The sequence below is a fragment of the Phoenix dactylifera genome, unplaced genomic scaffold (genome assembly GCF_009389715.1).
Source record: "Phoenix dactylifera cultivar Barhee BC4 unplaced genomic scaffold, palm_55x_up_171113_PBpolish2nd_filt_p 000438F, whole genome shotgun sequence".
NCBI classification, from domain to species: domain Eukaryota; kingdom Viridiplantae; phylum Streptophyta; class Magnoliopsida; order Arecales; family Arecaceae; genus Phoenix; species Phoenix dactylifera.
Genome location: NW_024067873.1, coordinates 50,594 through 75,170, shown reverse-complemented (window position 1 = coordinate 75,170; position 24,577 = coordinate 50,594). Strand labels below are relative to the sequence as shown.

The 24,577-nt window shown below is 35.0% G+C and overlaps 1 protein-coding gene across 4 annotated transcripts; it reads right to left on the bottom strand.

Moving 5' to 3' along the window:
• Window positions 1-1,179: 1,179 nt before the first annotated feature.
• Window positions 1,180-17,199, bottom strand: LOC103722764 (pentatricopeptide repeat-containing protein At5g67570, chloroplastic). 4 transcript variants are annotated; one of them, XM_008813438.4, is made up of 9 exons: window positions 16,465-17,199; window positions 15,391-15,582; window positions 15,166-15,247; window positions 14,826-15,017; window positions 14,609-14,722; window positions 8,653-8,746; window positions 8,407-8,564; window positions 3,938-4,372; window positions 1,180-2,219 (listed from the first exon to the last, which is right to left on the bottom strand). In XM_008813438.4, exons 1-9 carry the CDS (start codon window positions 17,067-17,069, stop codon window positions 1,446-1,448), a joined length of 2,646 nt encoding a protein of 881 aa, XP_008811660.2. In that variant the 5' UTR covers window positions 17,070-17,199; the 3' UTR covers window positions 1,180-1,445. The 4 variants fall into 4 exon arrangements, with proteins under 4 accessions (XP_008811660.2, XP_008811661.2, XP_017702069.2 ...); XM_008813439.4 differs by having other exon boundaries at window positions 14,609-14,692; XM_017846580.3 differs by lacking the exons at window positions 8,407-8,564; window positions 8,653-8,746.
• Window positions 17,200-24,577: the final 7,378 nt, after the last annotated feature.

Below are 24,577 nucleotides of genomic sequence, written 5' to 3'. Positions count from 1 at the left end.
GTGAAGCCTCTCGGGTTCCCTCGTTTAAGACTGCTTGTTTCCATTTTCCAGGGCCATGAAGCCATTTTATCTTGAAAGGCTGGCTTTTACATGCCAAACCATTATCCTGAAACAGATGGGGACCTCCTCTTGCTAATGGTACATGGTGGTAAACTGTAGGCATTATGCATCCATATTTGATTTCTGATGGCCTGTCAAAAGATCTTGATGTTCAAATTGGTAGATGATGCCTGTTATGCCAGGGGACCCTTTGCCAGAGAGCAAGCTTGAGATAATGGTTGAATAGTAATGAGTGAAGATTTTACTGAAGCTAGGCAGAATGTTTGGTGTATATTCGTAGTGCAAATATTCTATTCATGACCATAGAATAGAATCAGTTTTTCTCCATCAGTAAATTTGGTGTATATGTTGGCATTATGTTAGGATCGGTTCTCTAGGGATTAAGAAGACATTATCCTTTATTTGCTGAAATACTCTCTCATTCCATCATCCACGTCGGTTTGTGTTTGTGCTAACAATTTACATAAATTCAATTTTCTTCTCTTAAATTTTGCCGTGCAACCTCACGCTCACCACTAAACAAGATGTCTGAGCTCATGATTCAGCAGGTGTTGGCACTTATTTACAACTCAGTTATCGTCACCAATATAGATTTCAGTTCACTATGTTCTTCATATGTTTCTTTATGTCATATCATCATACCACAATGAACTTCCATAACAGGCATATAAACATGAATTGGTAAACGATGTCCATCCTTAATGAGTCATTAACCACAATTGTAGAGGTAGGAAGCCAGTTCACCTGTAATATAGGGCAAATATCCATATTCTTGGATCACAATTTGATACATTTTTTATTAACTATGTAGCCTAATTTAGAAAAAGTGTTCGAAAAGATTACGAGCCAGCAGCACATCTACATTATGATGCCCATACCGTCAAACATGAAAGATTGTACCTGCCACCTCCCACATAAGTAGAACCAACAGCGCAAGCTCAACAAATTGCACTGTCAAGATAATCCTATCATGGTCATAAGCAAAAGAACAAGCACGCATAAGAAAAACACACATCAACAAGCCTGCATTCTTGAAGGCTTTCTGAAAGCATCTCTCTAATTTTTCGGGGCAAAAGCATCACTTGTCGATTTTCCTTAACAAGGCGAGTAGGAGGGTGGAAAATGACAGCAACAAATCAAATATATTTTCAGTGTCTGAAAAATTCCTTGACAGAACAATTTACAAGGCATTTGATAAGGAGCTTCATATTTTCATAATACATAAGAAGCTTGGTTAATCAGAATATAGATAAACAGTGTTAACAAATTGTTGTATGAAAAAGGATCAGATAAACCCTACATGAAATGATAATCCGTGGTTGATATTGGAGGAAACATTGCCGCTATTCACACCATCCCTCATCACCAAATAACGAGCTTTATATTCAACATTGAAATGGAAATATACCATCCTTCAACCTGTCTTGCTTCCAAGTTTCCAGTATCTCTGATGCCGATGGCAACTCTGAGAAAGGCCTGCCTGTGTCGGCTGTTAGTGAGTTCAGTGCTGCATCAGTTATAGGGGTCTCTGTGCAGCCATGAAAAACTGAGTGCAGTTCATTGCCTTCATTCCCAGCAAATGAGCTAGATGCCACATTATTAACTCTTTCTTGCAAGCTAATGCTCATGCTATGGCTTCCCTCAGTTCGGTCAAGAGGTCTCTCTGACACGAGGGAATCTTCCTGGCTACACAACGGGCTGCCATCATCATCCATAAGCATTTTACCGGGAATATGAGCCTGAATCTCGTCACAATTATTGTCACCCTCGTCATTACCAGTGACAGCAGGAGTTACTGCTGAAACATCACTGGTATCAGTGAGTACAGTGGTGTCCAACAATTTCATGCCACAGAAAGATTGCAGTGCTTTCAGAAAATTCGGGACAGGGTCTTCTATCACAAGATCACAACTACTTATATGGTTCAATAGGTCACACAATTTATCCTTGCTGAATCTATCCATGTTTATCTGGAAGAGGTTCAGCCATTGAATTTCACTTACTTTCAATGAAGCATAAGCCATACCATTAATGAGACTTACAATACTTTTGAAATTTTGTTGACCAATGGTCTGACATATCATTTCAGTGAAAAGTGATACATGAGGAATTTCTCCAGCTTCCAGAATCATATCAAATGCATGCTCCAATAAATGCCACTACAGATGAACCAAAAAAGACAGTCAATTCTTCAACTAATATATGTTCTTCCATAAGCTGACAAAAGGAACAATAGCAATCCTTAATGCCACTTGGTCTACATGAGACTGAAAATGCAGTAATAAACTGCAATAATAGTACAAGATATTGTAATCAATGCTATCAATGCTACTGGGTGATCTGAAATACCAGTATCAGTTTATTACAACCGAAGATCTGCATGAATATTTCTAACCACATATATACTTTAGAAGGAAGCAAGATTCCCACTTTTGCAGACCTCATTATCAAACTTTCTAATCCTCATACTGTAACAACCGTGTCAGAAACCTTAAGATTGTGTCAATGAAACAAACAACAACAGCAACAGGCAAAAAAAAAGTGAAACAAACTTGGATAATTCAAACTTGAATTATTGGTTTATTCTTAGAATCAACATTTTTAACTCCCAAGGTGAAAAGAACAAGCAATGATACAAGTCCTTGAGGACCTTCATAGCAACATTCCCATTATAGTTGATACAAATAAAGTCATAGTGAAATCCAAAGAATTTTTACCTTAAACAAACAACAGAATAACAAAATGGGCTTCTATCATCCAATTCAGTTTCTTTGTTATCAGACAGTATTACTAAGAGTATGACAAATTTTAACCCCAAAATATCCATCATCTGAAGTGGCACAGAGGGAGCAGAAGTACAGATTTGGATGTGGTAATGGAGACACAGACTGCAGAGAGAGCGAGAGCAACCGAGAGAGAGAGAGAGAGAGAGGAACAGAAAGAGCTTGTAATTAAAGTACTATCTAATATTTGCAAAAAGATTAACCTTAAAGTTGCCAATAATTTCATAAGCGAGTTTGTTGCTTGGACATGAAACTAGAAAATACAACTACAAATAGATATAGTTTTAATCAGCAAGAAGTTACTCCTGATAATAATATAGTCGCAATAAATGACACTTAGTTGAATAATGAACAGGAAATCAAAAGGTATGTGTATTTGCAGATGGCGAAGTTGGTGTTGAACCCAAATGAAGATTCTGGATGGTAAATTGACGAGTCTTAAGCAAAAACAAATAAGACTGGTGTTTCCTAGTCCCAATTTTACTCAGGTTTCTGGAAGATCTCTAACATGACAGCTTATGGAAGAAATCCTAAAAAAGTACTGCATGCAACTGGCATTTCAATCCAAATGGATAAAGACCAGACACTTCTCAGTTGCATCACAACTTAATGAGGCAGAAGCTTAACCAGTGAACAGGAAAGCAAGTCATACTACAATGGTAGTTAAGCCCTCAATGTTAGCGCATAAATTTTGCAATAAAACAGGACTGAAATATTATGTTTTTGATTGAAAATAAAAAAGGAAATCCTAGAGAATAGAAAATACCAGGAAAATGAGGGTTTGGAAATCAAAATTTGTGAAGACAACATGAAAATAGATTCAACCAGCAAACTTGGCATTCTTTTAGTAAAACCAAAAGAATAACAAAGATCATGAAGCATAAACAATTGTAATTGTACCAAAAGAATAACCAATCATGAAGCATAACAAAGATCAATTGTAATTGTAAAAGGTCATGGTACCAGATTATAATAATGCTCCGACACCTAGCACTTGTAATTAAAGAAACATGATGCCACCAAGAAACTCAAGCAGAATCTGGTAAATCTTTCAAATAAACATAAACAATTGTAATAAACAAAAACTAGCATACCTTTCCATGTCTGGATGCTTCAACCAGTAACCATGCGTGTTTTCTTTGATCTAGTTGGCACCCACAGAGGGCCATCTCCTTGTACACATACTCAAAGTATTCCCATTGGTGTGCAGAAGCAGATGCCTCAAGCATAGAGCTGTATGAGTATGCATCTAGCTCAAGTGATGAATCATTGCCAGTATAGGATTTAAAACTAGAAACAGTAGCCTTAGTGGCTTCAAACAGTTCTTTTGCTTTTGCGAACATATCACTGTGACCATAAACTTTCAGCATTGCATTTACAGTTCCAATATTAGGAGCACAGTGATCTTTCATGTGTTCAAAAATTGAAATGCAGTCATAGATGTATCCGCCATCCAATGACGACAGAATCATGCCAGTGAATGCTACCTCCAGTGGTTTAGTAAGAGGAAGACTTTTCAGCTTCTCAACCTGAAAAATATGACACAGCAGTAAGCAAAATGTTGGATACACATCTAGATAATCTGAATCCATTTTAATGATTAAATATTGGCCGGACATCCATTGAAAATAAAGGTAACATAAGAAAGAATAAGTGCCAAGAGATCAAATATCATGTTTATTTTTCCTTTTTTTTATTTTTTGGAAACAGAATTCAAATGTGTGTGTAGCAGGTCGTTAGATATAGATATAAATTAAACAAATAAAAAAAGCCATTTAATATAAATAAGCATGTCGTGTAATTATAGCTTTTTTACAGCTACACTAAAAATAAAACTAAAAAGACCCTCTTTCTAATAAAGTTTAGAGATAGTTGCCTTTATCTTCAGTGCAGAACATGCTTAAAACAGTAACTAATTGCAATGCCTTAAAGAAAAGTGTAAAGGAGATCAAACTAGTCATTTAATGGATCCTGGTTCTACTCAAGCTAACTCCTCTGCCAGGGTAAGCTGCATTATGTTGAATCTCGATTAGTGAAAAAAGAAAAACATTTGATCTAGGAGTAGGCTGCTTCTTGAACATGAAGTTCAAAGAATAACGTGAAATATTCTTTAAGAAATAATTTTCTTATTGCACTTGTGTTTATGATGATGAAGAAGAAATCCAAAGGTTAAACGGATTTGATGTTAGATACAATAAACCGGTAGAAGAGTTATGGCAGTGTTAGAGGCAATCTAGAAGGATGAGATGGAAGAGTAAGCGAGACAGCAGAAAGTTGCGGGTGACGCTGATAAATGACAAGATTTGATAATTCTGTATTGTTTCTTCCCCCCAAATAACATGCATTCAAAACTTAAGATTTGATAGCCTTGTTAAGGAGTACCGTACCAGTTAGGTATTGGTACAGTACATAGCAAAGCAAACCATGCCAACACAGTATGCAGATGAGTACTGGTTCAGTATTTTTTCCTTCTTCTTGTTTTTCATTTTTTTGGCTTTGAAGATTACTTTAAGGATCATGGATCTTTAGATTGGGATTTTAAGGATATTTGAATGTCATTTTATCTCATATGGATTCTGAAAGACCGTATGATTGCTCAATAGATGCAATTGTAATAATTAAACATAGATTTGTAACTTGGTATGTAGATGCATATAATTGTATGCCCTATTTTCCATCATCCACATCTTTCTTTCAATCATTACCTTCTTCTTGAAATCTAGCTTTTGACTTTTATCATTCTCTCCTTACTTTTAACTCTAATGTTTTTGCCTTCATTTCATGGAAGTATATACAACATTATCCCGGCATATAGGTGGACATAACACCCATAGATCTAGTTATTGTCTTATTCCTAGGCTTATGATTGCACCTCTCTATATCTCCCTCTAATTGTTGCTGCCAGATTTACAATCAACATTTACTATGGAGGCATTGGTCTAACAAAACTGGAGGATTTGCGGGTGAACACTTTGACAAGCAAATATTTGATTTCATTTCCATCCTATGGGCGAGTGTATAAGCTAATTGGATTCAAAGGTTCTCTCCGGATTTTCCTACAAATTTTTCATTGGAGACCATGCCAAATTTTAGCCGGATTTCTATATTTGTCGTGTCCTATATATGCACTCCAAGTTATAAAATACCTAAAAACTAACTTCAATTTAGATTAATGTAGAACCCGACTAAGGGTACTACAAAATTATGGCATGATTTTAAAAATTTTAGGCCTATTTTAGGCATAAAAATGGAAAAAAAAAAAAAGAACAATGAAGAGAATGGAGAGGATTATACCTGATTTGTCTTGAATTTAAGCTCAAAATTAGCAAATCTTCTATCTTCCCCAAATTTTCCTCGCAAAATCCACTCTTTTCTTGAAGAAAAAAGAGGAGCATGGAATGCCCTCTACTCTGTTATTAGGGTCGGTAAGAGTCGAACTACCCCGAAGAATTCCAAACCAGGCAGAACTGGGTGGTTCCACTCAGTTCAAGCTGATTCAAGCCCCTTACTAACCCGACTTGCCTTTTCAACCCAACACCACACCAATTTAGGTCGGTACTCTAAACCGGACGATTTGGGTCAATTTGACATACTTTGGTTTTAACATAAAATAGATAGATATGACTACATTCACCAATGACCTATACAATAGGTTGACAGAAATGGTGAACTCATGATAGCAGAAGTAGAAGATGAATATGTTGACACAAATGGTGAACTCATGATAGCAGAAGTAGAAACCTCTTACCAGAACATCATTTGCAGGAAGCTTATTGATTCCCTGCAGTGACTCCTTTAGAAGTAACAAATTTGTGCTTTCAAGGCAAAAATTCCAAAGAATATGTTTTCTACCTTAAAATACACATTTTTTAAAATTTTTAAGCAGCAGATTAGCATAACTTTCCTTATTTCAAAGAAGCATGTTCCCATATGCTGAGCACTACAATATAGTCTGCAATTGTTAAGGCTATAACTTGTTATACCACCTATGCCTTTAGGGAACTACAAATCTCATACTCAGCAAAATAAAAATATCCAGTCTCATTCATCTTTTCTAAGTAAGGATCTAATTACTTTGAAGTTTGAATACTAGTCTCACAAATAATAGGAGACATCACATACTATACTAAAATATTTAAGCAGTAACGATTCGTGCATAGATCATGATTATAGTTTTAGATATGTTATTTAGTGCATATAGAACATAAATGCATGTGTAATTCTAATATGTCCAATACAATTTTCTTTTCTTAGGTGCTCCAATATTCTGCAAATGATCGCTCCTCTTCCTTTGCAACTAAGATCTGAACACCGAGTAAACCTATTTTGGCACTCCAAAGTTCATGTTTATTGCACTACTTCGGTCAAGTCATATTCTGGAATACTCTTAGGGCAAGAGGCCTAAGTGGAAATCTGTCTCGATGGTGGAATAAATCAAGTAATTTAGACTTCATCTAGCCGTCACCCCACTAGCTGATGGAAAAAATATAAACCAAGGTTGGAAGAACCTGTGCCGACAGGCGTGCCAGCCAACAACTGGTATAGTATGGTACTAGTTTATACAGTACTGAACTATGGCTTACTGGAACCATGGGGAGAGAGAGAGAGGGCCGAAGAGGAAGGAGGGAGAGGAAGAGCGGGGGGAGGAAGAAGGAGAGGGAGGGGGAGAGAGAGGGAGAGGGGGGACTCACCTACATCGAAGAGAGCAGAAATTAGGGCTTCTCAGGCTCCAGATTAGGAGCTGAACCTCCATCTAGGAGTGGAAGACATGAAGGCCACGAGACTTGAGGAAGTGGTCGACGGCCTTGTTGGCGTCAACATATTCTTAAACCCTCTAGCCTGACCAAAGGTGGAAGCTCCCTTCCTGCCGCCAATGACGCAGCGAGGGCTTGAAGATGGCGCAGCAATTACCCATCCCAAGAAATCGAAGTGAAAAAAGAAGAAAGAATAGCGGTAGCGAGGGTTTGAAGACAACGATGGTGGCAAAGGTATCAAGGCTGCAGGTGAGGAAGGGATCGAAGCATCGAGGAAAGAGAGAGGGGGGAGGGACTCGGCAGAAGAAGCTTCACAAGACCCAAGAGTGAAGAGACGATCGCATGAGTCAAGAGGCTTTTAAACCGAAGCAATATGCTAAACCTTGCCAGTAACCGACTAGTCCGGTTCGATACGCTCTGAATCGACCGGTTTGGTACGATTCAACAATCCCTAATATAAACTAAGGCTGCAGTTGTTGGCCCATTTTCTTATTGTACTAGGCCAAAAATTGCAACTATAAAAGCTTGACAAAAACCTTTGATCAAAATGTTTGAAATTGTCAACACATCAACAAATGACAAGAGGAAGTCATCGATTAGACCAGCAAATTTATAACTATAGCAAGCATTTATCTCATAATCCTGAAATTGAACTTCCAAAACCCATTTTTATCTTACAATCAAAACTCATGAATATATAAAAAATAATGAGAGAAAAATGGCTAATGATTTAGAAAGGTCATTGACTGACTGCTAATATGAGTAGCATTAAGCATGCAATGGCACCAAGTTTGTAGGTTCCAACTCACCTCCATCATTGCATCTTTCCACCTCCCATTATTACAAAGGCAACATGCTAGCTCGTAATAAACACAAGCTGCTCCAACCACTCCTCTCTTTTCCATATCCCTAATTGCCTCAACTGCTTCATCTACTTTACCCTCTTCCCAAAAGGTCCTCACAATAACTGCAAAATTTGAAACCATAATAAGGGGATCCGGTAATGAAATTTAAGAGACCGAATGACACGAAAGGCCACTTGTTTTTGCTACTACCTTTATACGTTAAAGCTTTTGGAGGTAGTCCACTTTTTTGCATCTTTTCGAAAAAATTGTGGACAAAATTATGTTTCCCCGCTCTCAGCATCACCTTTCAACAAGTAGCTCCTGTAAGACTAAATGTACAGCTATAATCTGAGGATAGACAAGTACTAACATAGAGATGTTAAATAGAACATACAAGCCAAAATACATGCCTTTCAGCTAACCTTCCTTCTATTTTTTCCCTAATATTGCCCTAATATTTGTTAAATACGTACATCCAAAATCCACATAGGAAGCAAGATCTGATCTAACATACCAGTGTTCAGTAGTATAAAACAAACACTGCAATCATACCATAAAAGAAAGGAGAATTGTGTTAAGCTGGTACACCTTTCATAAAAAATGAATCAGGCCCCTACAAAGAGTCACGACAGCATACATTTTATGGTTTGAAAACATAATATATGATTGGGTTCTCGTATGTCGAATGCATTCATTATATCAAGGTCTGTCAGGGAATAACCAAATAACTCATACTCTTCACAGAAGTAACTTTCAACATCATTTAAGAAATTAGCTTTAGATGTATTATCTTTTGGTAGACAAACTGAATCTCATGCAAATATCCATGCCTAGCACCTGAATCTATCTCGCAAGTCAACACCCATATCAATGTTCATAACATCGTGGGGTATATGTCTATTAGAGACAAAATTACAAAAAAATATGTTCAGAAGTTGGGAAAAGCTCCATTTTTGGGTGTAATAGTCACACAAATTTGGAGTTCATCATAGTAATGGACAACAAATTTGTCTTCATCATGATGCATGGTACAGCCTATACCACTGATCTAAGATGAATATCAAGACGGTGTTCGTCTTGATATGCACTTGTTCTAGGATTCCAGAGATTAGTGACTAGACAATCAAGATAACCATATTTAGTATTGTATATTTTAATTTACAGCATTAGATCCCATTAAACTTTTTTAAGCCAATGTCTATCTACTGTTTTACAATTTTCCGCCTGAATGTACAAATCACAGGTATGCTGTGTCTCCCTAAAACGAGCCAATAAACTTGCTACCTTTCATTGTTAGTGCTACTCAAAGATCTAAAGTAGAACAGCTGAATATACAATTATCTGGTTATATTAATAAAAACATTCAAAGTGCCTTCTAAGGATACCAAAAATGTCCTTCAATTCACAATGCTCATTTACAATTTTTAACACTTGGGAGCTGTTCGATTGCATATGCATTTTTCTGAAATAATTAATCATAAAACATGATTCTCTGCAAAACAGGTTTTTATTAAAAAAACAGGGCGAGACTTGTTTCCACAAAACCTATTTTTAAGGTTTCCTGATATATCCATTTTGGCAAATTAGACTTTCTGGAAAACAATTTTGTAAAACTCTCTCATTCTGATTTTTTTCATAAATTTGTTTTAGTAAAGTTTGTCAACAAACAGCCCCTTGAGGAAAAAATATAGTAAATGTTGAGATAAATGAAGATGTCCAGATTGACTTAACTCCACATAACACATATACCACTCCCGAGTCTCATTCTTAGTACATGGCTTGAATACTGATTTATTTTATTGTGTAATATAAATTGGAGTTTCATTACAAGTCCATAGACACGAGATAATAGATATATTTTGTTCAGCATAACAGAAGAGAGACTTAGTAGGATTCACATTAGGTTCACAGTTACACGTCAATCAAAGCCTAGATCTTAGAAGGCATAAATCCAACACCGAGGATCCAAGAATTAGTTTTAATAATTAGCATATATATTTTGAGGCAGTTAGAAGGCACAAATCCAACTTACTGAAGGAGCTTATTTTGGTGAGTTTGTAAGACCTTATCTTACATAGGATACAGAAATGCTGGTGTTTGCTTTATCTGTTTGTGTCAGTGGCTTTGATTTTTTTTTTTGCATTTATGTACATTGTTTGAGTTGATTATCATATCTGCTAAGAAATCTATGTTAGCATGTTGACCATTTGGATTATTTAAAGATTGATACATGAAAGGTATCTTCTCTTTGAGCCCTTAAAATGGTACTATGATTCCAATGCTGCAAGGTGCAAGGTCAGTCATCTTGGTGCTAGAACTCTATGCAGGTCTTGCTTGAGATTAAGATGAGATCTAAGTGCTTATTTAATAAAAAGCTGTGACACATGAGTTATTATTTTGATACCAAAAGCATGAAAAAAAAAAAAGAAATAGTGGATTGATTTACATATGATAGTAATACTACTTCAACCAACTTTTTATAAAAAATATGTACAAGACTGAAAAAGAAATCATGGTAGAACATTCTCTACTAAGTCGTAAGAGAAAATGGCTGAAAATGATCACTACGGAGTATCTTGTGGCCATCTTTATGAGGGCCTCGCTTTCAGTTCCCTTTTTATTAAGGGCATTTTTGGTTATAAGAAAACCAGTATGTCACAACTCAAGACCTCACCTCAAAAGGCAATCCGGAAGGTATTTTTTGGGTTCCTTATTCCTGTAAAATCACCCAAGATCTGCTTGGTGAATTACCGATGTGGGACTAAACATACGCCCGCACAGGTTCTCACATATTCCCTCTGTTCAATCCCTAACATCCTCGTTAGGCTAAGAGTTCAAATCCATTCAAATCTAGTCACAACCACCACGATCGGCTCATGCTCAGCCTCCATAAACCTATGTTGCAGTGTCCTCTAGTCCACATATACTATGGGCCGAGTTCGCTCTGATAACATTTGTCACAACCCAAGATCTTATCCAAAAAGGCTAGCCAAAAGGTATTTTTTGAGTTCCTTAGTCGTGTATAAGTGCCCAAGATCTCCTTGGCGAATAACCGATGTGGGATTAAACACGCCCGCACGAATCCTCACACAGAGGAAAAAGAAAAAAAGGGTGGGGGAGAACTTTGGAAAAGAAATTTAGGTTTTCTACTTGCTTGGTACCTTGAGAAGTTTGTAATTTAGAGAAAAAAAAAAGATAGCCTCCACATTCTAGAAAAGTTAAATTTTAGTTTTATACTGCTTTTTCAGAAAATGCAAATTTCATCTTTTAAAATGGAGATGGGAACACTCTTTCCATAGTCTATACTTCTCAGCAGAAAAAACAATTAAAAAAATACTTCATTAGTTTTCGACCTTCTCTTAGAAACTTTAAAAGGCTTAAATTAGAACGAGTACTCTAGATATGTTGTAATACTTAGATAATTCTGATTATACTTGTGCGGACTCATACGGGCGTGTGTTTAGTCCCACATCGGTTATTTGCTGGAAAGATCTTGGGTACTTATATAGGATCAAAGAACCCAAACAATACCTTCTGGCTAGCCATTTTGGATAAGGTCCCGAATTGTTACAAATGGTATCAGAACGGACCCGGCCCATAACCTATGTGGACTAGGAGACACTACAGCACGGATTCATTAAGGCTGGCCACAGGCCGATCGTGGTATTTGTAATTAGATTTGAATGGATTTGAACCCTTAGCCTAACGAGAACGTTAAAGCTTAAAAGGAGGAGTATGTGAGGATCTGTGCGAGCGTGTGTTTAGTCCCACATCGGTTATTTGTTGGAAAGATCTTGGATACTTATACAGGATCAAAAAATCGAAACAATACCTTCCGGATAGCTATTTTGGGTGAGGTCCTGGGTTGTTACAATACTTGTAAAGAAACTAGAGCATGTTGGATGTACATTGTTGTGTTCCTAGGGTGTTACTGTTGGATGCCAATGGAACTTGAGGGAAGATTTATAAGATAATAGTTGGTTCCCAGTGGAGTATGGGTTGTATCATTAGGCAATAAGAAAAGCATAGACACATAAGTTGAGCTTTACTGATATAAGAATGTTGAGGCGGACTAGGAAAATAGTTGGAAGGATAATTTGCAAAAGCACGACAGTGGAATTGGGAATCAAGTGAAGATTGTAGATCAAATTAAGATGACAACTGTTTGCACTATAAAGATAAGATAAATCAAACTAAAACAAAATTTGTTCTAGAACATGAGATAGCCTTGATGGAAGTTGTAAGAATTTGAAAATTTGGCAAAAGAGGAAACGTGTCCTCGACATGACAAATATGAAGAATTCATGAAGCCAATTTTATAATAACAATTTAAGGCTCATTGACAACAGATGGCGCGCCAGGAAGGGGGCGCCTCCTCCCACCGTTGACTACCCCTCAGGACTGCGGAGGCTCAAGAACCTTCTCGCTGGGGGGCTATGTTGCGGGGGGGAAGGGGGCCTTGAATTTAGTCCCACATCGGCTAGTAGCGGAAAGGTTCTATGCCTTAAATGGGGGATGGAAATCCTTTCCTCTCGAGGCGCCTTTTGAAGGGCAAAACCGTGAGGGCAGTGGTCTCCCCCCGTCTGCGCTGGACGCACGGGCCGGAGCGCCCAAAGCGGACAATACCTCGGGAGGAACGCAGTCCTCTTTCTCTGCTAGCTTAATGTGGGCTATGCTGTTGTGTGAGACTCCGGCCAAAGGCCGTCCCCGCAACAACTACAGTTATTATTCACTATACAACTATGACATTTACAATCAAATATGGCTTTTAGAGGTGTTTAGGCATCTCCAACATGGAAGAAAAGGATAGCATAACTTGCATGGACAGTCTAAGGAAGCAGATACAGAAGATGTGAGGAAACTGAGAAATCATGTCTAGTTAACCTATCAAACCCCTGCATATCAAGGACACCATAATCATTTTTAAATAATTATATCAGCATTAAAATAATTATTCTATTTGCAATAAGGTTGAGGAGTAGCTCTCCAGAACTAATCCAGCCAGCTTTCCAATGCCAGATATTTTTGCTTGTAATATAGGATCCTCCGGCAATATTCTCCTCATATAAATTAGGCAATAATATCCTCAACCACACCTCCTGCATAAATCTTGGAGGCAATAAATCAACCCAGGCAGAAGAAGATTGCCAATATTAAAGAAACTAGAGGAAGAAGAAAGTAGAAAAGAAATCCAGTCTTTTATCAATTTTTCTTCATAACATTTTGCACTAGCTCCTCCTCCTTTCATAAACCTCAAAAGACCTCGAAAGGTTTAACTAATCCACTACATTAACAACTGAACTCATGATCACTGATCCAAGCTAAGACTTAAAATATAATTCTGTTTATTATCCCGTTCTCACATATTCAAGCCATGATAACTTAATCAGAACAAGCATTTGATGCTTCCAACTTATCTGAAAGATGCATCTATGTGTGGCACCGAAAATCATACATAATTTAACTGACATGGAGACCTAATCTCACGTTATGGACCTTGAAAGTTAGAGCCACTATTGTGCCCAAAAAATAAATATTCACCTAGTAGAAACTTAGACAGCTCCCCCCCAAAAAATAATAAAATAAAAATAAAAATAAAAATAAAATAAAAGGAATGAAAAAAGAAAAGAAAGGAAAAGCGTAACAAAATTTAACAAACCTCTAAGTAGCAAAAAACCAGCTCCTTGCAGCATAAAATAAAGAAACTAGGTTTTATAACACTCAAATTGCCCTCCTTTCAGTTCATGGTCTGATTCTATATGCATCTGCATTTTATAGATCCCCAAAACCCTTCTTCCAACAGATTATGAAATCGTGGATGTTAAATGATAAAGGTGCACCTACTGGCAGAGTACAGTAAATTGTCAAATGCACATAAGTTCATCATACTACAATAATTAGCCAAATAAATGATTAAAACCATTGCAGGATGTGACAATATCTTTGTTCTACCCAGTTCTGTTCATAGCACACTCACTGTATCCAGAAGATCCAACCAGCATAAACTGTACAGTGTCCTGTAATATTTTTATGCCAATAAACTATTTATCTTCAAGCCAAAAATAGATTAACAAACATTCAATTATTCAGATTACAACATGTGCCATTTAGTTAAATGGCTGAGTTGGATTTTATGTGCAAAATCTACAAAATTATGTAGAATTACCTCCATGGCTAACCCAAAAGTTGCTCCTGTAGGCTTTAAACCACTAAACCTTATCTGCTCCAACACCCAAAATACTCCTTTCCACTGATGAGATGGGATACAAGCATTTAGCACCTAATGAAATGTTTATATAATATTAAACAGAATGCCACATGTGATTTAGATATTTATATTTGTATTGTTTTGCACAGAATTGTTGAGGTATAAGGTATCTTACAGCATTATATATGACGATGTCAGGTTCCAAGCATGGATCCCAGTTTCTGCGGTTCATATTTTTAATCCTTTTGGAAGGTTTCTGCCTCATACACTCAACTATGGTCATTAACTCATTTAGAAGACCAGCTTGGCCGAGTGTCACAGCAATACTGTGGTATGCAGCCATATCAGGATATATCTGGCCATCTTCCTGACCATTATTGAACCAGAAAAAATAGTGATCAGTAAATTAAGAGAATAAAACAGCAAACTATACTCCATCTTTTTGGATCAGAAACTGGTGCAAACATATATGAGACTGCTGTAAATTGTTGCAGCAGAGAGGAAAATTTCATTACTCGCATCACATTAAAAATACGAAGAGCTTCACTGGGCTTCCTTGCCTTCCCAAGAACTGCTAAAAGTTTTGTGTATACAAACCTACATAAGGAAAAGACCCCATCAGCTTTTCCTTTATGTATCCTTCTTTGTTAATCATATGATTGTAATGAAAATCGAGTAACAATTTTACTGTTCAAATAGAACATTATCTCAGAGAATAAAACAGCATACCTAGGAATTACCTGCTTTTCCGATGTTTGTAACGTTTTTGATTATGGACCCATTCCACAACAGACAATGCTTGGCTCCAATTTCCAAGAGCCCCAAGCCCTTCAAGTATTTTAAGCAAATGCATTTCAGTAAAGAATAAACCCGACTGCTTCATCAACCTTGAAAACTTCCAGTCGTGCAAATTAAGGTCTGTGCTGCTTAGTCTGCAATACAAAATTCAGCTTCTCAGAGGTTGCATGTTTTATAATTTTTATTTAGGCAACTGAGCCATGAAAAGATGCAAATAAGAATTAGTGTAACCAAAGACGAGAATCTTTATTTCAATGGTATGCCAGTCTTTCGTATATTAGTATGTTATCCACAATTGTCAGCATATTGGAAGTCATGATCAATTAATAACTAAATGAATTTCATGTGAGCATGTTGTCTGCAAAATGCAATGCATTTACAGTATATAAACTACAGTGTTGCGCACAAAGAGTAATAACCATTGTTATTATTTGATGGAAAAGACTCACTCAAGACCATGATTAGTAGCTCAACAAGAATAACATTTAGGGAAGTGATCCTATGACAAAGTTCAGCTGCTGTTAGAAATGGGAGTTCATAAACTATATTGAGTTGAGCAATAAATCCATAAAAAGTCCAAGCCAATAAACTCAAGGCCACTCTCAACTCTTTCTCAGGGATTAACCTCAGAAAGTTATCTAAAGTGTGCAGTACTTCCTAGCAAAACAAAGCTAATGCCTTCTCGCAGGTATAGTTGAAACTTTGCTGTATCAATAAACTTGAAAAAGCAAAAAAACAGGAAAATATGGTCCCAAAATGACGGGGGAATGGCCCACATCCATCCCCACAAACTGAGCATCCTCTCATTACGAAGCTGTGTCACTGACAAATTAAGTCAGAAGTAAAATTCTCTATTTCTGAGGGAGCCAGTTCATCATAGAAGAAAAATAATTTTTTTAGAGCTCTCCACTTCTAGAATTCCGATAAAAGAACCAGAAGATTGAAAAATGGAAGACAGAACGCATTAATATATTTACAAAGAGAAAAAAAGAAGACTAAACGCATAAAAATAGAACCTTTTTATGAGCAACTGAATCTTCTCTTCATCTCCGAGATTTTGTTTCCAAGGAACCTGCTTCATCTCTCGTTTATCCACGACACCTCCCACCTCTTCCACGTCGTCATCCAGAAGCCACCGGAACCTCTCTCCATTCCTCTCGGCGAGCATCTCCCTCAGCTCCACCAAGTGCTCGCCTTTCAGCCTCCCCTCACCACACTCCTCCTTCAAGCTCATAAGCCCTCTCAAATCGACCTTATCCGACCTCTCCCACGGCTTCCCGGCGAGCGCTAGCGCCTTCTCGTTCCTCCGTCGGAGCTCCTCCCTCACGGCGCGGTACTCGGCGGAGACGGTGCGGAAGTGGGCCTCCTCCTCCAGGGCCTGCCTCTGGGACGCAGAGAGGGGCAGGGGTTCGTCCTTGAGAGCTTCTTTCTTGTCTCGGCGGAGGGCTTTCTGGATTTCCTTCTTGCGGATGGCGTGCAGTATCTTGGGAGTGGGGAAGACGCCCTTGCGGAGGAGCCTCTGCTTGATGGCTTCGGTGTTGGGCTCAAAGGACTTCTTCCCTTCGGAGCGGGGGAGGAGAGTGGGCATTAGGGCGGAAGGAGAGGCGAGAGATGCCTCCATGGCGAGAAGAGAGAGAGAGAGAGAGAGAGAGAGAGGAGGAAGAGAGAGATGCGGGGCGCGGGGAGGAAGATGATAGTGAGGAGCGCCTCAGCACGTTGCTGGCGGCATCTTCGTCTCAGCCCTCGGTGCGAAGGCATACATTAAGAGGACAGAGTTTGTATTTTTTGGGCAAAAAAATTATTGATTTTCTTTCGCGATGTAGACCGTTGGATGACAACTTCCATACACCACAAAACACTCCAATATTTTTATCCATCATCTAAAAGGGATTGTACGGTGAATTCATGCCAAGGAATATGAACCGTTTGTTCCAGGGTGGAGAAATTTTAAATTCCTCACGCAGCATAAATTTAGAATTGATTCTAAAAATTTATTTATTATTTTTTTATTTTTATATCATCCTAGTTATAATTTTTTATATATTTTTCCCAATAACCATTCCATAATATTAATATTAAAGGGCATTTGGTATATAGGGTCACGAGATAGCCGTATTTAGTTGCACAATGATAATTCTACATTGCAGTGATCCTAAATCACCCCAATCACTCAAATCATCGCTCAATCTAATAATAAATGTCTGTCCTTAAGGTCAGAAATTTAAGATCACTTCAAGGTAGCTATCTTAGACTAGAAGTTGAGGATAAAAATATCTCTTAGTCTAACGAAAAAAATTGATACAATAATATACCATGAATATATTATATCAATATTATATATAATATTATATTATGTTAATATTATATATATTATATTATAATATATTATTAATTATATTATTGTCATATTACTATTCAATGATAATTTTAAATGATTATAGAAATATATTATTGTGCTTTATATTTATATAATAAAAGTATTTAACATATTACTTCTATTTAATTTATTTTTCTAATTAAAAAATTATAAGTATTAAAAATAACATATTATAAGTATAAATAAAATATTAATTCTATAATAACAATTAATATATCTATATAGGATTAATAATTTATAGAACTAATATATATATTTTATAGAATATATAAATAATTAGTATGTAAAAAATATTAATATTTTATTATAATATATTTTATATGATTGTTAAATATATTTTTATAGAATAATCAATAATAGTTTTGGTTTTATATGGTGAGTGATCTTGAATTCCCACTTGTAGATATCCAGAAATTCTTGATTCCTCGAACATAGCATACCAAATATAGCGATCTTAAATCATCGGAATCAGATTACCTCGGGATAAGGAACATCGATGCTCTTCGAACATCTTGGCGATTTTATTTAAGTCACTAAATGCCACCTTAAGATATAAAAGTTTTTTATAATATTCTTCTTTCTATACTTTATTAGATTTTTTCTTTAGTGCGAGGGTTGGGTGCAGACAATGATACGGTGAATTAGTAAAATAGTGTTTATCATTTTTTAACGGCCGCTGCAACGTTAATACCATTGAGAGCTTGGTTGAAATGCTTCCACAAATATTTAGCTCCAATTATTTTTTAATAAAAAATATTGAACTAAAAATTTGGGACAAGATTATATCTTTAAAGAAGGATATATTTTCTTTCGTGCAAATTCACAGGTAGATCTCACAATAGTCATTTTGAGATATTTGCAGATGGATGATTTGTACAAGTTGTGATTTGAGATTTGTGCAAAGTCGTGATCCAATGGTGGACGTTGCAAACAAGATCCATCATTCTTTGGCATGAAAGATAAAATTAAAATCCAAAAATCAGTAACATGGATCACATCCTGTAATATTTAAATTAATTAAATAAAAATTAAATTTTTTTATGTATCAAAGAGAGAAAAAAATGAGAATTCAACTGAACATTCAAATTACTTAAATTTGATTTTTTTTTATTAGATATAAACAAAATTGAGAATTCAACTGAACATATAAATTAGTTAAAATTTGATTTACATATATTTTACTCTGGATCTTATAACCACAAGATTTTGAATCCATCTCTTGGTAGAACAACCAAGCAGGGACTTGACGACCAACCTAGCTTTTTTTTTTTTTGGTGCAAACTTACCTAGTTAACTAGCACATTCTAAAACATTGGATATAACCACAAGTAATAACAGTTGCTAGTCAGTCCATGTATTGATTCCCATTCTAGAAAGTAAGGAAGACTTTGAAAGTTGTGAAGCTTATCCTTTCCTACCCAAATTTGTTATAAATAAGGATGAACATTATCTAGCTAGAGGCAGCATTAAGTCTAATGAATTATTGTTCTCGGATTACTATCAACCAAAAATAATAAAATCAGGCTTATTTGGCTGACATGGTGCACATATTCCCATATATTCTCTACTTTGCTTGTAGTAGAATTACTTTGTAAAATTTGATGGACAACACATTCACAACTTGACCAAGATGATCTCATACTATAAATCATACATCAAAGGAAATTTGAATTTTATTTTCTGTAGACCCATCAAAATTAACTTTTGGTCATCCTGATTGAGAGGGTATTTGAATACTAGTAATATTATTGTCAAAGTGTAACCTTTCAGATAAAACAACACCCCAAACACTCAAATAATGATCAGAGGAGGGCGCAGCCCACATAGAAGTTTGATGCAAAGAGGGGATAGATTAGGCTCGTGCTCAACCAAAGGGATTGGATTCAAAACCGGAAGCTGTAAGGCTTCGCCGTTTGAGAACACTGGGGGTTCGGGGGGTGGAGCCCCCTGACCCTGCCTCTTGCGGGATCAGGAACTACTAATCCTTAAAAGATCAAAAATCTTCCACTATTCCAGGGGAAGGAGTCATTGAATACCGAAACTAAACATTGTGTAAAATCTGTAAAATGGAGCTATAAATATTATGAATAGTTGATTGCTTATTTTGGAAGATATAAGCATTTTTTCTTTTCAGTAAGCATATAGTAGACCATGGCTTATGGATGCATGTGATGTGGAGTCACAAAAAATATTTAGATTCATGAAAGAGCACCAAGTTAGATAGTGGATAGAAAGTAACAACCATTTTGATGATTTTGGAAACTTCTATTATATTGCCTATTTATACTACAGCTTGGCATGCACATGCATTACGTGATTGTGAAAGTGAAAACACACAAATAAAAAAGAGCATGAAGAAATGGATAAAAGAGAAAAGAACAAGATTTCTTAATTTAGGATAGAATTTGAAAATGAAGCTTATAAGAATAAAATTTGTTCCATCTTTATTTTTTGAGATTGGAATTAGAAAATATCAAACTACTAATCTTATTGAAAAAACTTTACTGAGTACATGCAATACAAGTGCATCTTTAAAAAGATGGCAAGGAGCAAGAAAAATAAAATAAGATAAACATTATTAGAGTAATCAAATGAGTACTCTAAATAATTATGCAATGTTTTCTTTTTAGGACAAAAACCCTGCTATGTTCGCAAAACCCAAAAAAGATAGAAAAAGATATGATGAGGTAGTAAACATATACCTAAATGATTGATCCACATATTTTTTTCTCTTTCACAAGAGAGAGAACATTAAAATGGCAATTTTTTTTCAAAGACACAAGAATATATATCATAACATCAAAAATAGAGTGGAGATTCTTGAATACTAGGCAACTCATGTCCTAAGTAAATAAAATAAGATGATCATGACTAGACTTTAGTATGACTTTAGCATCACTTTGAACACTATACATGAAGGCTTCCTTTATAGGTCAGCAATCCTTGGACTTTTAGAAAACCCAAAGGATAAAAATAGTTATGTGAAACTAATAATTACGTATTTAAATGACTATTTATTTTTTTTCTCTTTCTTAAGAGAAAGACTATTGAATGAAATATATTTTTCAATTTAGGTGAGCATATATATGGCAAAGTAGAGAGTGGAGATGCATGTAGCATGAGCTACTCCCCTCTTCGCTTTCTTGATTAAAATCAAGAAGAAAACCAACTGATGCACCCTCCCTTTCCAATCAAAACATGGTATTGCATATGAGTACAGGTCCAGTTATTATTTCTTTTTCATATAATTGAGTTATAAAAGATCATCTCATTGTGAAATATGCTGCAAAAGCTTCTCTTATTGAATATATAGATATCTATTCTACTATTTAATGCAAGCTCTCTCCAATGTTGCATTTGAGAGATTTCTTTGGCCATATGCATTTCCACATTATCTCTACTATTATAATATGGACATATGGGGTTCGATTCCATTACTTCAGCTCCAATTTAAGCTTAGAGATTGCATTTCAAAGAGTCCAGCGCAACTCCTAACTAGAGAGCAAGGTGGGGGGTTGGTGGGGGAGGAGGGGTTGGAGTATCTATGTTTTTTCCTACATTTAAAATTTTAGTAGATCTTAATAGTAGAAAGTAGAAAATTTTATATGCCACATATCTTTTGGAGAGAGGAGAGAGTTATATGGTTTCTAGGTTGTTTGCATCATATATAACATGTTCAACTATAGATATATCTTTACTATTATAATGAAACTTTTTAAGGGTAGGACTTTACTTCCATAGACTCCATTTTTGATATATCTATAAATGCAATCTTATGAGTTATGAGATAGACTAGTTATGAACAACTTTTTATATATTTATTTCAATTGCAAAAGGTACCTATCCATTTTTTCTTTTCCTTCTTCAGAGGTCACTCAATATTTTTTTTCTCTTTTCTCTAAAATATCTGCTCTATTGTTCCTCTTTTCCTTTCCACTTTATCCTCGATAGACATGGAATATGCTAAATATTACTATCTACTTCTATTCCTGGATTTGAATATATAAAGCCAGACTCTAAGAGTGAGACCATGGGCTCTTTATCCATTCAAAGAGGGAGAGGGCACTTTCATAATTAAAAATACATGTAATGAAGCAGTTTTTTTTTTTTTAACAGAATGGATCCCACCTTGTAAGTGGGCCTTATCAAGACTATAATGAAACCAAACTCCAAGCCGATATGAGGCCAACATTATAAATACAAGAAAAGAGAAAAAGAACCATCAATCAGTGTCTCATGTACTAACCTTCAAAAATGATCCAAATATTTTTACCTTAGAAATTCACACTATGCTAAAAATCTTAGAGGACTTCAACTTTATCTTTTTATAAACCAAACTTTCAAAAAATAAATTATGATAGATTATAATTGACCATAAATTTAAGATTTTTCTATTTAGACACGAGCTATTTATATGATAAAAAAATGAAAAGATCTAATTTGATTTATATTTGAGAGATAGAGGGATATAAGGTATAACAGATTTTTAATTTATAAGGTGAAAAGTTTTTCTATTTTCTTGAGAGATTCTAAGGTATGAGAATAGTGGCATTAGATATCCTTGATATTCCAAGATTTTCAAGAAAGTCAAAACTAGGGAAAAGAAATTTTTAAATCTAGCTAAAAGATGTTTGCACATGCACATATCATATGGTGCATAGATGGCAATAAAATCTATTATATTAAAGAATTTTTTTGATATGTAGTAAGGATACTTTCGAGGAAGAAGCATGATCCCTATCCTAACATGGGCCACACATGTTAAATATCGAAGAATCTTGAAGAATCCAATATAGACAATATACAGAAGTGCATGTGTGTATTTGCCATGGAAGTGATTATATGTATTTTATGCTTAAGTGGGATCTTAGATATAAAATTTTATAATCTATTTATAATTTTTAAATATAAATGAGTTTTATAAGATAATTGGTGTGTTACACATATATGTTGTTATCTCAAAAAATATGCTAAAACCAACTATATATAAAGGGTAGAAGGAAAAAGAGAGAGAACTTTGGAACATGAAATCTTTTTCTTTTATCTCATTTTATTTTTTCCATCTTTGACTAGGGAAAGGAAAATCCATCCTTTTTTTCCCTTTTCCCCTCTTTGACTAGGGAAAGGTACAAGATTAAAATTGTCTTTTCTTTTCTTTCTTATTTTCTTTTTGACTGAATCTTGTGATTCAATTTTTTCTACTTTTTTTTTTATTTTTGTTGGCTAGGGCAGGTCAAGTAAAGTATGATCCACTTATATCCACTGTTTATCCCATTTGCAATACACATGTCATGTTGTTTCTTGCCAACGACATGACAAAAAAAAAGAAACTTGTTATTTCGGGATAATATTGATCATCATGAATCTTAAAGATTAATATAAATAAATAATAAAATACTATTTCCTATTATTGTCTATATAATTTTTCTCTATTTTTTATTTTTACATATCTTTCAAAGTGGATCAACCACTTTCTCTAAGAATATAGCTAAAGAATAGAATTCAGCCAAAAGAAAAGATAAATATTTTTGACATTTAAATAATATATTTTTTGTATTAGAGATTTCGTTAATGATTGTTATTTAACTATTATTTTATCATGGTAGTTACTAGTCAACATTCTTAATTTTGTCTAAAGAGTGTTTGGTTGGCTAAAAGTTTATCAAAAGTCACTTTTTCTTAGTTGATTTGGATCTATTTTGGCTATTTAGATGGCAAAAATGAAAAACCAAAGTTACTTGAGAGTAGAAAATCAAGGGAGAAAAGAAAAGTGTCCCAATATCATCATAAAATTTTCCACCATATTTTACTTAGTGGATTTTATTAACTGGTTCCTCAATGGATTGTATCAATGAGGTGGTATAGGAGAGAGGGATTACGAATTAAAGGGCTGGTCAACGGCCTCTTTTATACACGAGTCCACAAAGGGATTATGTATTAGATGCACTTTAACTTATCTCACCCAAATAGCAAAATTTATACATTGCAAAAGGCTCCATAATTGGACACAGGAACTTCGGTAAGCTCACAGGAGTCCATTTTAGGTATTTGGTTGGTCCAAATGAAGCCAAAATTAGTTTTTGAAATAGCTCCTGAAAGAAAAAATTGATTCAAAGCGACTTTGAATTAGAGGTACTTGATTATATAAGTGGAGAGAGTGGGAAGCGATAAGGGACACTTCTGCCGTTTGATTGTTGAAAAAGTGAGTGTTGTTAACTTCATCACTCAGAATATAAATTAATATACTTAGTTCAAAGCATGTATTGATTGAATAAATTAATACTATTTTAGTAATTATCTTATATATTTAGATAATATCTAATATTATTGCTAATAATACATCAATAATCAATAATATTGTTATTGATTAACTATTATAATAAAATAATATTAATATTACTGATTGCCAATAATATTAAATTACTATCATTATTAACTATCATTCAATAATATTATTAAAATAAGACTATTTTTTGGAATATTTCTATAATAATATTGTTAATTATTTTACATTATTTATTTAAAATATTGATATAACCTTATATTGGTTGAGTCAAATGATATTATTTTATTATTAATTATTTATAGTATTTAAATAATAAATAATCAATGATATGATTATTAATTTATCTTAATTAGATAATATTAATTTTATTAATTATGAATAAAAATTAATTTTGATAAAATAATAATATTTTTAACATTTTTAGTTGTGAGGATCCGTGCAAGGTGTATTTAGTCCCACATCGATT

Excerpts from the sequence above, each read along its gene's own strand:
- LOC103722764 (XM_008813438.4), bottom strand. The coding sequence starts at position 17,069 with ATGGAGGCATCTCTCGCCTCTCCTTCCGCCCTAATGCCCACTCTCCTC. Across the intron at positions 15,248-15,390 it reads TACAAACATCGGAAAAGCAG|GTTTGTATACACAAAACTTT; the intron begins GTAATTCCTAGG and ends TTCCTTATGTAG. Across the intron at positions 14,723-14,825 it reads ACATCGTCATATATAATGCT|GTGCTAAATGCTTGTATCCC; the intron begins GTAAGATACCTT and ends ACATTTCATTAG.